At 32.0% G+C, this 17,870-nt stretch overlaps 3 protein-coding genes across 3 annotated transcripts; 1 reads left to right on the top strand and 2 right to left on the bottom strand.

Moving 5' to 3' along the window:
• The first annotated feature begins 2,919 nt into the window (after nucleotides 1-2,919).
• LOC137836817 (ferredoxin-thioredoxin reductase catalytic chain, chloroplastic) lies at nucleotides 2,920-7,873 on the top strand. The gene is made up of 6 exons (XM_068645566.1): nucleotides 2,920-3,288; nucleotides 3,866-3,978; nucleotides 6,525-6,574; nucleotides 6,714-6,785; nucleotides 7,449-7,509; nucleotides 7,649-7,873. Exons 1-6 carry the CDS (start codon nucleotides 3,195-3,197, stop codon nucleotides 7,691-7,693), a joined length of 435 nt encoding a protein of 144 aa, XP_068501667.1. The 5' UTR covers nucleotides 2,920-3,194; the 3' UTR covers nucleotides 7,694-7,873.
• A 261-nt stretch (nucleotides 7,874-8,134) lies between these two features.
• Nucleotides 8,135-9,321, bottom strand: LOC137836816 (zinc finger AN1 domain-containing stress-associated protein 12-like). Its single transcript, XM_068645565.1, has 2 exons — nucleotides 9,173-9,321; nucleotides 8,135-8,735 (listed from the first exon to the last, which is right to left on the bottom strand). The coding sequence occupies exons 1-2, from the start codon at nucleotides 9,278-9,280 to the stop codon at nucleotides 8,322-8,324; spliced, it is 522 nt and encodes a 173-aa protein (XP_068501666.1). The 5' UTR covers nucleotides 9,281-9,321; the 3' UTR covers nucleotides 8,135-8,321.
• A 1,485-nt stretch (nucleotides 9,322-10,806) lies between these two features.
• LOC137836815 (zinc finger AN1 domain-containing stress-associated protein 12) lies at nucleotides 10,807-13,463 on the bottom strand. Its single transcript, XM_068645564.1, has 2 exons — nucleotides 13,282-13,463; nucleotides 10,807-12,377 (listed from the first exon to the last, which is right to left on the bottom strand). Exons 1-2 carry the CDS (start codon nucleotides 13,387-13,389, stop codon nucleotides 11,907-11,909), a joined length of 579 nt encoding a protein of 192 aa, XP_068501665.1. The 5' UTR covers nucleotides 13,390-13,463; the 3' UTR covers nucleotides 10,807-11,906.
• Nucleotides 13,464-17,870: the final 4,407 nt, after the last annotated feature.

Raw genomic sequence — 17,870 nt, 5'->3', positions numbered from 1 at the left:
ATATTAATGGAATTATTCATTCATTCTAGTAGTTCTCTGATTCTACATATTATTTAAGCCAAAATGATGATGTTTATACAGAAGATGCTACTAGTAAATAGTAATAATAATAATTAAATAGTTTAATGGTACTAGCTTTTTCAAACACAAGAATAATTCTTGTACAACTAATATTTTGAATTAGGAAATGGAGTTTAACTTTAAGTTAATTTTACAACATCAGTTTTAATTTTAGTTGACACAAAAAATTTAACATATCAAATTAGTTTTATAAAATCTGTTTTATTTTTAGTCAACGCAAAATCTTTAACACAATATCTTAGAATAAATATTTCAAATGTAAAAATTAGATGTTTGTGGATAGTTTCATAACGATCTGCATAAATTTTAAAAAATAAATTATGATGTTACAGTAAAAATAAATATTAAGTATAACTAAACCTCGTATAACCAAATTATAAAAAATATTTCATGAGGAAAAGGTTATTTTGAAAATTTGACTTGGGTCAAGTCAAGCTTTCTGAACATTAATTGGTATGATTTGGAAAATAAGGAATGTGAATAGAAGTTCTACTTTTAGTAAAAATTGTAAAATGGGTAATATATAAATAAAAATACTTACAAATTCTTTTTCTTAAACTTTTAAATTTGAAGCAGTATCTTACTTTCTTATTGGAGCTTGTTTATAAATTTATTTGTGTGAAAAAATTTCAATGTTTTTTTCTGGAAGAAGTAAAAAAGTGGTATCAATTCAACAATGATACTTGTAAAAAAACACTAAACTAATGTACATATCATAATTAATAGATAATCATATTTCTTTTTTAAGTATTTTTTTTAAACAATAGTCGCCAGTTTAATTTCTACATTTTTGTGAGATAAAATATTTATCGAAAATAATAGTTTCTTAAATAAATTTTAATTAGTATGTTAAAGAGTAATCATTCACTGTATATCTTGATTAAGAAAGTCAAAGGTATAAAAAATAAATAAAACATATTAACACGAATTTCCAAGAAAGTGTGCTTGAAATTTTGCTCTGAGACTGTTCTAGATCTTAGAGTTAGTAATGTTAAACATGTTCAAAATTTTGATAGAATTTAGACTTAATTGTTGATTTGTAATTGGAGATAATTGGATTATTTAAATTAGTGATGCTTAAACTACAAATCAGTGTGCCAAATTTGAAGAAACCACATGCTTCTAACCCTAAGGAGTTGGTCATAGGTCTTCCTATAAGTAGCAAGTTTGATTTTCCAATAGTGATTTTTTAAGGTGTTTGGTATAAAAAAATATAGTTTATGAATATTTATTCATATTTAATTTTTTTAGAATATGATATTATAATAAACAATGTCTTTTGTGAATGCTTTTTGCTATATTTTCACGAAATTATTCTTGGGGATGAAAATCTAACCTTCTTGAATTAAAAAATACTATTGGGCTGAAACTATTTTTCAGTGAATTGGAAAGATAAATAATTAAAATTTATAATTAGTCCAACATAATTTTAAGGAATTATGTTTTGGCAAATTTGTGATTAGTAGAAATGAAAAAAAAGTAAGGTGAATATATTAAAATGTTTTTTTTTTTAAAACTAAACGTAGACATAAGCTTTTTTAAGTGGTTTTGTTGTGATATACGTTAGAAGATGGCTTTTTAATGTGTTAGACACGAACCTATTAATAGGGGTGGCAAAGTGGAGCGGACCGTGCGGGTCGTTCCGTGACCCGTTGCAAAAAACGTGAGGCGAATTGCTTATTTTAACCAGTTGACCCGCTTAGGTCCGTCCCGCATAACCCGCAGCCCGCGCGGGCCAAGTGCAGGGCGGGGTGGGTTGACCCGCATAACTTTAAAATGTATAATTGTTTTTCTACATCCCTATATTTTTTTCATCTAGTCTCATATTTTACATTTCAAAACTTTTAATAACATGTTATTATGCATGTTTCATGAAAATAATATTATGAAACCATTTACCTAATGTATCTAAATAAAAAAAATCAAAATTTATATTTAAAAAATTATTTTTTAATAAATATTTCTTATACAGGTTGGCCCGCAGGCCCACGGGCCAATCCTTATACGGGACGGATTAGAAAAATCAGTCCACAAATTTTATGCGGGACGGACCAACCCAACCTATTTTTTGTGGACCAAGTGCGGGGCGGGCCAATCCGCATTGCCACCCCTACCTATTAATGATCATATAATGTACCAACCTATTAATGATCTCTCCTAAAAGAAAAATAGTGGGTATTTTCAGCTAAAAATCTAAACTATGAACCCAACCAAAAAAAAAATACACATTAGCTGAGTAAATTAATCATACTTCCCTCTTGAATAAAGAAAGCAATAAATATTGTTTCAATTATTTTATTTCTGTATAATCAAAATAGTAAAGTTTGAGAACACATAAGTTGTCCAAATTTCTTAAAAACAAAAAAAAAGATAGAAGTGAATTAAAACAAAGAAAATCATGAAATCCTCCTAAAATTTGCAAAAAATGAAACTAATTAAAAAAAAATACATAAACTAAAAATAAAAGGAGTAATAGTAGGATCTAAGTTTGGGGTGATCCAAATGGTGATGAGGTGGAATGTGGATAAGAAATTGAAGAGAGGCAAAGATGAATATTGGTTGGATTTGGAAGTTCAAAACCTTCAACATCAACAACCATTTAGATATTTTCACAATGAGTGGCTTCCACTCACTTCTCCAACTTTTTTTATTCCATAATAATAATAAATAAATAAAATTGTACCCCAATCTTATATTCCTTTCATTTTCAAAGAAAAAACAAAAAAAAAACAACCTTGTAAAAAAAAAGGAACAAACGAGATATTAACATAAAGATTTAAATTTGAGATCACTTATAATAGTGTGTATAATTTCATTTTTTGGACATTTTTTTTTTCATTTTGCAATGGAATTTCTGAAAATTAACTAATTAGCTAGCTTTCCAAACATGTTCTAAAACATATAAAACTAAAATAATGTCATAGAAGTTAAGTTTTATGTGCATGGATCAAACATAAAAAAAAAATTAATTAATATATTTTACCTAAAATAATAAAGATAAAAACATATAAAACGCAGAGCACAGATACTATTTGGTTTGGTTTTTCCTTCTCACACAATCTGGGAGCCACAACAAATCTTCCCCCTTTTCTCGCTCAACTAAATCTCCGCCAATGACCACCCAAGCTTCCGCCTTCTCCCTTGGCGTTCCCTCCGTCGCAACCCCTTTCCGCCGCCACCGCAATCCCGTCACTGTTCGAGCCCGAGGTAGATTTCATTCCAATGCAGTGCACTTTCTCTCTCCCCCTTTCAGTACCCAATTGCATAGGAATCGTTTCCCAACGCCGCAATTGTGTGTTTATGTGCCCCAATTCTTCTCTAATGTATGTGTAGTTTCATTGCTGCGTTGTCCAGAAAGTGTTTGTGGAAATGCTCACTCACTAAATCCTGAAATTCCGAGTTTTTTCCCCCTTTGTGTGTTATTATAGGGAGAGTTTGGTAACATTTGAATTGGGTTTTGGGGTTGAGGTTCGTTTTGTTCAAATTTGAAAGCTTGTTGGATTTTGACAGAACTTGGAACAGGTAGAATAAATGGTTATCAGCTGCGTGTGGGTAGATTGTGGGCGTGTTTATAAAATAAATCATGTTTTTTTTTTATATTTACTAAATTTGATAAACTATGTTACCATTTTTTTGTTTCTTTTTTTAATTTATTTTTGCTTTCATTTTTATTACCGGGTCTGCAATTTTTTAATTCTGCTGCGTAATTTTGCAGTTGTTTGCTTTCAATTTGATGATTTGTTAACATTGCGTTTCAGTTGAAATAATTTTCTTGTTCTTTCAGCGGAACCTTCTGATAAATCCGTTGATATTATGAGGAAGTTCTCAGAGCAGTACGCTCGTAAGTCAGGAACATACTTTTGTGCTGACAAGGGAGTAACTGCAGTTGTCATCAAGGTACAGTTTCTATCTTTGGCATATTATTTGCTTATTAATATGAATTTTAGTTATTTTTATCCGTAGAGTACCTTTTAAGTTGATTAGAGAGTATTGCCAAACAACGTCTTATAGTATGATCCTTCTGAGACAACAAGTCTTTTGACATGAGGAAGTTGTGCAATTTCGTAAGAAGTGAAAGTCATTGGCGGTTTGTTATTGTTGGCATTGGTGCATTTCAAAGTAAATTCATATTGACTGTTAGGATGTTTTTTAGTTATTCATCATGAATTGGGCTTTTATGTCTTGTGTTTACGATTTAGGATTTAGGGTACATGCATTGAATCAATGAGTGACAAATAAAGTTTTGTAATAATCAAATAGGGTAAGTTTACAAGTGTTTATTCAATTTCTTCATTTGGCAATTTAAGCTTATATGAATTTTCAATTTTTTTATGAGAATTGGGGAAAGAAGTGTAAAAATAAGAAAAATAATGAATTGTTGAATCAGATAATTTGAATCAATCACACTATATATCAATGATTCATTCATGTATAGTAAGACACAAAGTTATTTAAAATATATCTTATAATTTAAATTATTAGGTAGCTTAAGTATATCGAATTTTACTATTCGAATCATGAATCATAAGTTGTGATACCTATGATACTTGGTGCTTCCTGCATTACTCCTGTAACCTGATTGTCGAATTCATTTTTAACACTACAAATTGTGCTGGAATATATTCCTTCCATTAGTAATTTGTTTTTCTTGTGATGCTATAACTATTAGGATTCATAAATAGGTTTCCCATCCTTCCAATCCCCCATCTATCCAATTTGAAACATTTGGAATGTAGAGGTCATTGATACGTAATTTACTTCAGATGAAAATGTTGGGAGGTGTCAATCTAAATCTTGTTTATTAAGATGAATCTTACCTGTTAAAGTTTTATAAGTTCTAACATAGTATGTTTCTAATGGGGTTTTCCAAGTATTGTAAATTTTGTGCATATTTCATAGTTAATTATTTTTTCTTTTGCATTTAAGAAGAAATTCATAGAAAATAAGTGTTTGGTTGAATTTGTATTTTAGAAAATCAACTTCACCTTCCTTCTCTTAGATGCTCACGATTTTCCTGTTTTAAATCAAGATTTTCTAAGTTGGTTTTGTATTTTTTAGGTTTACATGGTTCATTTTATCTTTTCTTAGCCATACACACCCTTAGTACTATGATAGGAAGAAGAAACAAAATGGGCTTCAACAGAGATGAATGGGTCAAAGGAGTAGATTGGTGTGAATGTAGAGGAGAGGGGACATAAAGAGGGGATTGTAGAAAAGATCTGCAACAGTGAGAAAAGACAGTCTTTTTAAAGGGAAGATGGCATATGTTGATTGGTGGAGGAATGATTCTGGTATCATCAAGGGATAAATGTGAGGAAGTTGGTCTGTGGGGGAACAAGGGATTAGGCCATGGTTTAGGCAATTGTTGAGTTAATTTAGAGGCTAGGAGTTCTGTCAGCATTTGGGACCCTTGTGACTACTGTGTTTGTGTTTTTTTCTCTCTTGCTGTTCCACTTTAATATACAGGGCAACCTCTGAATTTCAGAGTTACTTTGGAAACATTTTCACCAAAACACTCGTTGCTTTTTATATAAAAATATTTTGGCATTTAATTACTAAACTTGATATTTTTTATTAAATTATTAATCTAAAAACAGAAAATTCTCAGCTAGACCTTGCTGGTCTAAGTGGCAAGGATCTTGGTTCCTGTAAAGTAAGGTCTTTGATTTGAATCCTTTGAGAATAGAAAATAGACACTTCTCTCCGTTTATTTAGGTCCACCAACTCCAAATATTGAGTGCGTAAGAGAAAAAGTAAAGAAGCATTATCTCGCTATAGTTCGTTTTAAACATTATCATATTTATGCCCCTTGTCATAAATGTTCTTTCTGGTTTTAATGCACCTGATTAAATTATTGTTTTCATCTTTTTTATACAAAAATGCAACTTTTGCATGTGGTGGGCAGCAAATTACTAAGAAATGAACTTGGAACTGAAATTCAGTAGGTTGCATGGTTTGAAATGCGCAATATTTAGAATAGACAGCCAAATAAGTTATCAAGCCTCATTTATTACTGTTGATGCATAAGATCACATTTCTAATCTAGAATCCGCACAGTTGAAAACTAATTGTGAAAATTGAGGTACATTCTGACAGTGATCATATAAAGGCTTTATGCAAATGGAAAATAAAGGAAAAATAATTTGGACGATGGAGATTAACTGGGAATAAAGTTAATGTAGCGAGTCGGAAAATGAGTTTCTCAGATTATATGATTCGAGGTCATATTAAGCCTTTCTGAAAAATAACTTGAATGGAAAAATTGAACTACCAAGTTGACATGTTGGAATGAAGTTACACAGTTTGAGAAAGAGTTTCACAGACTGTGATCTGATGGACTATATTATATTTCAGTAATAAAACTTACTTCAATTGGAGACTGACGTAGTAATTTTCTTGATTAATTAACCTTTCTTCCTTATATTATTTCTATTTTGATACAGGGGTTGGCTGACCACAAAGATTCATTGGGTGCACCACTGTGCCCTTGCCGGTAGATACTTGTTCTTTTAGCTTGTCAAGCAGAATTTGTCTTCATAGTATAGTTCTGGCAGTGTGGCTGCATACTTTGATCAGTATTGATGTCTTCTAACTTTCCAAGTCTAAGCCCAAACAAAATCATTGTATTTTAGGCATTATGACGATAAAGCTGCTGAGGCTGCACAAGGATTTTGGAATTGCCCTTGTGTTCCCATGAGAGAGAGGTATGTGTATCTGTTAGTATAGTATTACTACTTGGAAAATAATATCCCTTCTTTGATGTCAGTCTCATGAGGTTTGAAGCTCCTTCTATTGTAATGACCAAGTTTTATGACAATTCAGGCTTATGTTTGTTTCCATTATTTTAATTCAGGATTGTATCGTATAATTAATGTTTTGAAATCCGAATAGCACAATGGCACCCATCATTCTTGGCAGATGTTATGCATTGATTATAATACCAGAAGCTTGAGACTTGTCTGTACCCTTGATGACTTTTTACCAATGTGGAATTTTTGTTTAACCTTTATTTTTTTTCTATTACGCATAAAGAACCATGTCACAGAACATTGTAGACATGATCTTATTTATCTTGTAAATACCTATTGAACAGAGGTAGCTTGTTTAGCAAGTATGCTAAAAACTGTTGTGAGGATATTGTTATCAGGTATAAAACCTGACTGCCTTTGTTTATATTTTTGTCAGATGCAGTGTAACTTTGATTCTTGAGTTATATACTAAATAATATCTCCACTGGCCTGTTTTTGTGCTATGAAAACGCTTATATATTGTATTGTTTTTGGTTATGAAACATGGATGAGGAAAAACTTAAGTCTTAAATTGTGCCTCTTGGGTATTGATTTTCAATTCGTGACCTTGTTTGATAGGAAGGAATGCCACTGCATGCTATTTCTCACTCCCGATAACGACTTTGCTGGCGATGAACAGGTAATTCTTTAATTCAATTTCTTCAAATTGTAATTTTACCCTGTTAGCTGAAAATGCTATTTCCTTCATTTAGCGGCACAGACCTAATTGATTAGAACATACTATTTTCTCCTCTTAAATTCGTCTTCTTGCCTTGCAGGCTATCACATTGGACGAAATTAAAGAATCAACAGCTAATATGTAACACCCAGAATATTGTGTATTGAGTTACTTGTTAGTTGTTACGGGCTGTATGCTTTCAAAGACAAGTCAAAAGAAAGGTGTAATGATATGTAGGTATTATATTTGTATTTACTAAAAATCATTTGTAATTTCTATATCTGCATTCTTATCTTACTCTCTATTACATATTTCATTCACCTCATCATTTCTTTTATTTAGTTTTTGCTGCGCATGCTAAACGCAGCTACGATTTCACCAGTTTCATATCATATGGTAAACCTACACAACCAATGAATCTGGTGTAAACAGATAGAAATCTGTCGTTAACTAGGAATATGACAAGTAATATACAAAGCGAGAAATATGAACTGAAAGAGATAAAACCATAAAATAAGGCCAATTTTTTAGTATTTCTGCTGATAAATAAGGATGTGCATTGCAAAGGTGCTGTTTATGACATCAGTTTAAATGGGAGCAATGATGTATGCTACTACATGAGATCTAAATATAAAAAAAGAATCCCAATATTGTATTTTATGAAGTAATTTTGAACATTCAATAAAATAATCTTACATTGCCATCAAACCATTCAAAAATCATAACATAAAGCAATATATTCAATGGACCTTAACAGAAGGAGTTGCACTAGTTTATGGCCTTTTCTGTTGTTCTGTTTTGAAACAAAAGCAGCTAAGAAAATTCTTCCACCCACCATCAGCAGCAGAAGCTGAAGCAGAAGCTGAAACTCCTCTGCTACAAGCATGATCAGAAGGAAAACGGTGTTTGAGGCACACCTTCAGGTGGCAAGTTTTACATGTGCTGGTGTTGGATATTGATAAAATCTCCTTGCACCCCTTGACAGGGCAAATGGTTTTCTTCTTCTTGTTGGTGGGATCACAGTTCCCAGACTTGTGGTGCTTCTCCAAGATTGCATCTTCGTCTTGTCCCACGTAGCCGGTGGTCTCAATGGACATGGAACATGTTTGGCAAACAATCACCTTTCTGCTTAGGTTAGATTTCGCGCACGCGTGAGACTTGTAAGATCTGTGCTCCGAACAAAACACCTGCCATTGTTGTCATGTTAGTGCTGCCCATGTCACTGTTTTCAGCCATTTCAGATTACTGTGAGATTACTTATAATCAACATAAAATAGGGGTCAATGCCACTAAACATAAATTGATTTACAATATAAATTATTTTCTTACAATTTTAATCTGACTGAAAATAATTAAATATAATCTACCCATTTGTTTGCAGTTATTTTTCTAATAAAATAAACAGTTTTCTATTTTTTAAACCAATTCTATCACTTTCTACAGTGAGTAAATTTTTAAAAAGTTATTCATTTATTTAAAGTTTGCCTTTAGGGCACCGATATTTTGATTGCAGACATCCATTGTTAGGTTAATTGTTAAGAAAAAAAAAGGATTTCAATTGCAGAAGTGATGAACAAGGTGTTGTAATCAATTTGGAAGCGATGAGAAGAGAAAGATGAATTACTCGTTGGCAACCGTCGCAGATGTAAGGAAGAAAATCGAGGTGGTTGCAGTCGCGGTGCTGGCAGTTTTTACCCAAATCTGGAAAAGTTTCGGTTCCACCTGAAGCCATGGATATACCAATAGGGTTCTGAGTTTTGTGAAAGATCGAAAAACTGATGAATAATTTGAAGAATATTCAATATAACACAGTGAATTCAAATAGAAGATTCTAGAAGCAATCGCGGATTCAGAGTTTTCCAACACGACGACCACACGCCATGGTATTTTTTTTTTCTTTTTTTCCCTATATATATATATTATATGTCATTGTTTATTTTTTTGGTTAGATAAAAGTATATGACATGTAAGTAAATATTAATATCTTAATTATTAAGGTATTAACTTAATTTGTAGGGTTGGTCGAAATAACTCTATGTTAAAAAAATCATGGATTAAAAAAAGGAAGATCAAAATTGTATTTTAGTCTAGTAATTTGTATTCTATATCCTATTCAAATAATTTTAATAATGGAATCACTCCAATCTAACCTAAGGATCACAGATCCTAAAAAAATGACATGAATTGCACTGAAACACCAAAGGTATTCCTCCATTTCTCAAATAATGAAGGCACGAAAAACTTGTATTCACTCTCAGATGTCACATACTACAACTCTCTAGTCACTGATAATTTCAACTAGAAAGCTCAGGAGAATATTATTTATCCTATTTAGTTTCTTCTCTCACTCTTCTCGGTTCTTAGAAACAAGCTTATTTATGAGGTTTTCTTTGCAAACTATGACTATTAGGATTCATAAATAGGTCCACCCATCCCTCCAATCCCTCGTCTATTCAATTTGAATCTGTTATTGTATAGAGGGGCCGAGAGTATCTTTTACAGTGGAACAATTAACTCCTTCGGTCGGATTCTGCTTCTTTCTTTCTTCGCTCTTAACTCTTTACTTTCGGTTGGAAAGACACTTGTAAAAGATACTTTGATGCTCAAAAGTAAGTGTTTAGTATTCAATGCAATAGATGCATAATAATGATGTATCTTTGTTTTGATTATTGCACCTATTTATACTACTATGATAAGTTCTGTTAGTTGGGCCGAGATTAGCATGTAGAGTATTACCTAATTTTTCGTACGGTTTACTAATTTTTCGTACGGTTTAGCCTTGTTAACCATCCTTATACCTTAATGTATTTAAACATGTCTGTCGGTCGACACTGAATACCGAGACATCCCGAAATCATCTGGTGCCGACCAGGAGAGAAACACTTTGGGTTGAAAATGTTGGGAGTTGTGTTTTAGGAAGCTGATGATTGGTCTTAAATATTAACATCGTTTGTTTTTGATTGGGTTTTCATGGTCTTGAAAATTTTGTGCATATTGCAGAGATAGTTAAGTTTTCCTTTGCATTAAAGAAGAGACCATAAAAAGGACATTGGTTGATTATGTATTTTAATCAATCAACCTCAGTTTTTTGTCTTAGATGTTCATGCTTGCCTGTTTAAATCAAGATTTTCTAGGGTAGTTTTATACTTTTAGGTTTACAAGCTGCATTTGTTTTTCATCTTAGGCAAACACCCCCTTTTGCCCTGTACTATAATAGGAAGAAGAAACAACATGGCCTGTCTTCAATATAGGAATGGATAAATAAGTTGATATAATAACAGCAAACAACTATATTTGCAAGTTCATATTGTCAATATCCAAAGAACATCTGGGAACATTTTGGAATTGCCCTTGTATTCATTCCCATGAGAAGATTCGTATATCTGGTATTACTACATGGGAAGAAATATGCTTTCTTTGATCACATCTTATTAGGTTTGAAACTCCTTCTATTGTAACGACCAAGTTTTATTGCAATTCAGGCATATGCTTGTTTAAATTAGTTTCATTTTGGATTAATATTTTGAAATCAGCACACAGCACAAATATCAACCCAAAGAAAAAAGACAACTCAACTCAAGGAATTTTTTTTCTTCATAGGAAATTACAATTGTATATTTACGAACAAACTAATCACAGAACAATATAGACATGATCTTATTTATCTTGTAAATACCTATTTATTCAATAGGGTAGCTTTAAATAAAGTTGGCCAAAAACTGTTGTGAGGACATTGTATCAAGGTTTGATACCTCACTGCCTTGGCTTATATTTGTTTACGGGTGCAGCATAACTTTTACTGTTTTGAGTTTTACTAAAAATATCTGCACTGGACTATTTTTATGCTGTAAAAGCCCTTGCATGTTGTGTTGTTTTAGTCAAGAAACATGGATGAGAAAAACATAAGCCCTAAGTTTACTCCCCTTGGATGTTGATTTTCAATTTGTGATTTTGTTTGATATCATATCTTTACTAGTTTCATATCATATCTTTACCATCTGGAAAACCAACACAACCAATGACTCTGGTGTAAAGAGACAGTTATATAAATGGTACATATATAAGTGAGAAATAAGAATGAGATAAAACTATTACATTAAAGAAGTTTCAGAACCATCATGAATAGTATGTAACCTTTTAGTATTTGTTTTCATGAGCAAGGATATACATTGAAAAGGTGTTTATGGGTTTAGTTTAGAAGGGAACAATGATGTGTGCTACCACGAGATCTAAATTAAAAAAAAATAAAAAAATCCGTATCGTAGTTTATGCTGTAAATTTGAACATTCAAATTGCAAAGGAACATGCTACAACATTGCCATCAAACCACTCTGAAATCATATGAAAGCAATTAGCATTCAATAGGCCTTCACAGAAGGAGTGCTAGGAGGAGAGGTTGAACGAGTTGCACCAGTTTTGGCACATTCCTGTGCAGTCCTTGAAACTAAAGCAGCCAAAAACCGATTCTTCCATCCACCATTAGCAGCAGGGGATGAGGAAGAAGCTGAAACTCCTCTGCTACAAGCATGATCAGCAGGGAAACGGTGCTTGAGGCACACCTTCATGTGGCAAGTTTTACAGCTGCTGGTGTTGGAGAAAGTCAAAACCTCCTTGCAGCGCTTGACAGGGCAAATGGGCTTCTTCTTCTTGGTGGGATCACAGTTACCAGACTTGAGGTGCTTCTCCAAGATTGCCTCCTCGTCCTGTCCAACATAGCCGGTGGTCTCAATGGACATGGAACACGTTTCGCAGACAACCACTTTTCTGCTATTGTGATCGGAGTTCGTGCACGCGTGGGACTTGTAGGATCTGTGCTCCAAACAAAACACCTGTCAAATTGCAGGCATGTTAGTGTTGTTGGCCTGACGGTTTACAAACATCTCAGATTAAGAGAAATTTTCTGTACAACAATTTTTCTTGTTTGATCCATCTTCTGAACACAACTTATTGCATGTCATTGTAAAAAGAAAGAGATAGTCACAAAAAAATTATGTATATATTGTTTTATGAATTGTTTGTATTTCTTATCAGCCACAAACGACTTATATATGGAAAAGGATAGTAGGATATGCAACCCAAGATAAAAAAAATAAACACTTTAACTACATAAATCCGTGTCAACTAGACTATTTCATCAAAATTACCCTTTTCATATACACAATCTAACAGAATGTAACCCAATTGCGGGAGTACATTACCAGATCAATGAAAACACCAAATATGTGGTTTATTCCTGCACCTATAAATTTCTTGGTCACTTCCCATTCAGTTTGAAATTTTCTGATACTTATTTGAAAATCTATTCCGAAATTAATGAAATGTGGGCAAAAAAATTAATAACCAAATAATACAGTAATCTGCTATATGTAATAGCCTCCATTTATTGGTGATCCCCAACAACATTCTGGTTGCTGTATAAGTATCACATCTAAGAGATTAATTTGAATTTAAAGGTTCTTCCATTATACCCGAAAAAAAACTTCCTACAAACAATTATACACGCAGAATATTAAAAGGTTTACTATTTCGACAAAAAAAAAAAACAAACAAAAGGCTGATAGGTGCACATGATAAAAAAAACACGTTGAGAACTGAAAAACCATATTTAGTATATAAAAGTTGTGAGTATTAATTTCTGAATATGCAAAAACCATCATCGAATAATGAAATTAAACATGTTAAATAAAGTGTTGCAATTAACTTTGATGGTAGAAGAAGAGAAAGAGGAATTACCTTTTGGCAACCGTAGCAGGTGAAAGGAAGAAAATCGAGCTGGTGGCAATCGCGGTGCTGGCAGTGTTCACCCAAATCGGGAAAGGCTTCGGTTCCGCCTGATGCCATGAAAATATTGTTAGGGATTTTGAGTTTTGCGAAAGAACGAAAACTGAAAATTGAAGAGAATGAATTGGGGAAGAAGAAAAGGAGAGAGAGGTATTTATAGGTTTGGAAATAGCTTGGAGCTTAAGTCAGCCATTACGAGACAAAAAGAACATTCTAGACTTCCAACCTGGCGGCTACATACGCGCCATCATATTTTCTTTTCCCTTTTTTACTCTTTTCTATTTTTTATTATAGTAATTAATATTTACAGTGAGTGATTTTTTTTTCAAATAATTAAATTAAAAAAATTAGTTATTTTTATAAGGGTAAGAAGATAATAAAAGAATAAGCAGTTACAAGACATAATTTCAATTTTATACCTATATATTGAAATTCTTATATTTGATAACAAAAGTTATGTTATTATTATTATTATTTTATTTTTATTTATAACATTGTGCGCGACTTAGAAGAGAGAAGGATTAGGTTTGAGAAAAGGGAAATATAGTTATGATAAGTGAGATCTAGCTTTGGTATATGATATGTTGTTTTGAATTTTAAATTTGTAAAAGACAAACTAATTTTTAAAATATTATAAAATTAATATAAATATTAAATTTTAACATATGAGGTTATAAAAATACAAATAAAAGGCTTATACTTTCCTTAATATAAAGATAAAAAAAGATATTTTAATTGTGTAATGCATGATGTAGAAATTATATTTTAAATTTAGAGAGATATTACAAGTGCAGATGTTACAAATTATTAGAATATTTATGTATGTCATTTTCATAAAGATAGTTAGACTTTTTTTTTATTGTTGTCTCATAATAATTCAATTATTGATATTTAAAAAGAAAGTTAATTTTAATAATAATATTTGTTAATTTTTCTTGGTAAATGAGTTTATTTAACTCATCTTCATTAAAATTAGGTATTTAGTAAGTTGTCTAATAAGAATTTAATAAAGATAATATAATAGTTTACAAAGCACTTAATTGGATAGACTATAAATAAATTGGATCTTATCTTATAGTGAACCTCACCAAACTATAATGATCTATATTATAATTAAATTTTATTTTTAATTGATATGAAATCTACAATAATATAATATTTCAACAATATTGAAGTACAATGCTTAACAAGAAATATCTAATCAATTTAAATCTGTAATATTTTTTTTTCATAAAGCACTTCAATATTAAGAACAGAAACTACAAAAGAATCAAATTTCTTAGTATTTGATATAACATAAAAGTTTTTCTTAGAGAAAAAGAAGAGTTAAGTTAAACATCTTTTTAACATAGTAAAAAATAGTAACTTCATTTTTATAAAAAAAAATGTCGCAGCCAGATAATAACGACACAATAATTTTAAAAAATATGGAGTCCCTAACATTATTTCTCCTATTATATAATATATACAATTCATCAATCATAAAACACAAGATCACAAATTTATTATTCATTGATTTTTCTTCTATTTTCGATATGTTTTTTTTTATATGTAATGTGAAAAGAACACATTTCTTCTAAATACAAATATTTTGTATCATTACTTCACTAGTATAGATTGTTAACTACTTAAATGGAAAAAATAAAAATTTATAATACCCTCCCTCAATCTTATCCACAACATTTATCAATAATAATAATTATTAACCACACATAACACATTTCAATATTAATCTCAATATTAATGGCTTATCCCATTGTCGCATAAATAAATAAATAAAAATAGATAATTGATTATATAACTAACATAATCATTTATATAAATCTCATTATGCTCTAAACAATGACAAACATAGTAGATTAGTGATATAAATCCTTCTTATCATGTTTTAAATAAGATTCATTATTCCAATATGTTTTTATGCCAGATTAAAAAACTAACATAAAATAGAAAATCTTAACTATGTCGATTATAAAAATAACTAACATAGAAAGTTGTTTTTTCTCTCTTTATTATAGTTAAAAAATCAGGTATCTCACCTAACTGACATGATGAACACAAAGGTGATTTTGTGATGATCTCATAGTCACTTTTTTTGGAAAAGATTGATGATAATAATAATGTAAGAGGAGGAGAAGAAGAACGTATGGATAAAATTTCACACCAAAATATCTAAGGAGTAAGGCGTAGTAAGTCCTATATTGAGAGTGAACAAAATTGGTTTTCCGAAAACAAAAGGTCGTGACTTTTCTTTCCCGTATTTTCTTTTTGTGATTTATTTATGCACGTATCTCCGTACTTGGATGCAAAAAACATACGAAAGTACTTGTGTGAATTTTTTCAGCGCAATGTGGACCCAGAATAAAATTGCAGAAAGTTCGCCTTGATTTGCACAAAATTTCTGAAAAATTCTCCCGAAATAGTTTTTTCCTGAAATTCCACGTAAGAATCTCCATTGAATTTGGGAAAAAACTCGACAAATTTCAGGTCAAACGGATGAGTATTCACCCACGAAAAAATTCAAACAGTTTCACACACAAACGAACCTTCTTTTCAGCCCTGGCAGTGATGGATTAAAAATTTATTTCCAATCTTGTGGGACGAATCTGGAGCTCAAGTCTTAGCCAAAATTCAATAGACACAGTGAAGAACGTATGGTAAAAATTTCAGAACAAAATACCGAAGAAGTAACGTGTAGTATGTTCGAGACCGAGAGTGAACAAAACTGGTGTTCCGAAAACAAGCGTCATAGTTTTTCTTCCCCGTATCTTCTTTTTGTGATTTGTTTATGCACGTGCCTCCTTACCTGAGTGAAAACAACATATAAAAGTACTTGTATGAATTTTTTCAGCGCAATACGAACCTAGAATAAAGTTGCAGAAAGTTGGGCGAAATTTCACAAGTGTTGGTAGAGGATAACCTTGGTTTGCAAAATATTTCTGAATAAATTTTCCGAAATAGTTTTTTCCTGAAATTCGACGTAATTGAAGAACGTTAGGTAAAAATTTCAGACCAAAATACCCAAGGAGTAAGGTGTAGTAAGTCCTAGACCGAGAGTGAACAAAATTGGTTTTCCGAAAACAAAACGTCCTAGCCTTTCTTCCCCGTATCTTCTTCTTGTGATTTGTTTATGGATGTGCCTCCTTACCTGGGTGCAAACAACATATGAAAGTACTTGTGTGAGTTTTTTCAGCGCAATACGGACCCAAAATAAAATTGCAGAAAGTTGGGCGAAATTTCACAAGTTTTGGTAGAGGATAGCCTTGGTTTAAACAAAATTTCTGAAAAATTCTCCCGAAATAGTTTTTTCCTGAAATTCCACGTAACAATCTCCAGTGAATTTGGGACAGAACGCGACAAAATTCGGGTCAAACAGATGAGTACTCACCAACGAAAAAAATCGAAGAATTTCACACACAGGCGAACCTTCCTTTCAGCCCTGGCAGTGATGAATAAAAAATTTATTTCCAATCTTGTGGGACGAATCTGGAGCTTAAGTCGGCACCAAAACTCAATGGACACAGTGACAAATGTCTGGTAAAAATTTCAGACCAAAAATACCCAAGGAGTAACGCGTAGTCTGTCTCAGACCGAGAGTGAACAAAATTGGTGTTCCGAAAACAAACGTCCTAGTTTTTCTTCCCCGTATCTTCTTTTTGTGATTTGTTTATGCACGTGCCTCCTTACCTGGGTGCAAACAACATATGAAAGTACTTGTGTGAATTTTTCCAGCGCAGTACGGACCCAGAATAAAATTTCAGAAAGTAGGGCGAAGTTTCACAAGTTTCGGTAGAGGATAGCCTTGGTTTGCACAAAATTTCTGAAAATTTTTCCCAAAATAGTTTTTTCCTGAAATTCCACGTAAGAATCTCCACTGAATTTGGGACAAAACGCGACAAATTTCAGGTCAAACAGATGAGTATTCGCCCACGAAAAAAATCAAACAGTTTCACACACAAACAAACCTTCCTTTCAGTCCTGGCAGTATGAATAAAAAATTTATTTCCAATCTTGTGGGACGAATCTGGAGCTCAAGTCTCAGCCAAAACTCAATGGACACAATGACGAATGTCTGGTAAAAATTTCAGACCAAAATACCCAAGGAGTAACGCGTAGTCTGTCTCAGACCGAGAGTGAACAAAATTTTTGTTCCGAAAAAAAACGTCCTAGTTTTTCTTCCTCGTATCTTCTTTTTGTGATTTGTTTATGCACGTGCCTCCTTACCTGAGTGCAAACAACATATGAAAGTAGTTGTGTGAATTCTTTCAGTGCAATACATACCCAGAATAATATTGCAGAAAGTTGGGCGAAATTTCAAAGGTTTTGGTAGAGGATAGCCTTGGTTTGCACAAAATTTCTGAAAAATTCTCCCAAAATAGTTTTTTCCTGAAATTCCACGTAAGAATCTCCACTGAATTTGGGACAAAACGCATCAAATTTTCGGTCAAACGGATGAGTATTTACCCACACAAAAATCAAACAGTTTTACACACAAACGAACCTTCCTTTTTGCCCTGGCAGTCATGAATAAAAAAATTATT

This window comes from Phaseolus vulgaris, chromosome 4, assembly GCF_000499845.2.
Source record: "Phaseolus vulgaris cultivar G19833 chromosome 4, P. vulgaris v2.0, whole genome shotgun sequence".
Taxonomy (NCBI): Eukaryota; Viridiplantae; Streptophyta; class Magnoliopsida; order Fabales; family Fabaceae; genus Phaseolus; species Phaseolus vulgaris.
This window is presented reverse-complemented; position numbering and strand designations above follow the sequence as displayed.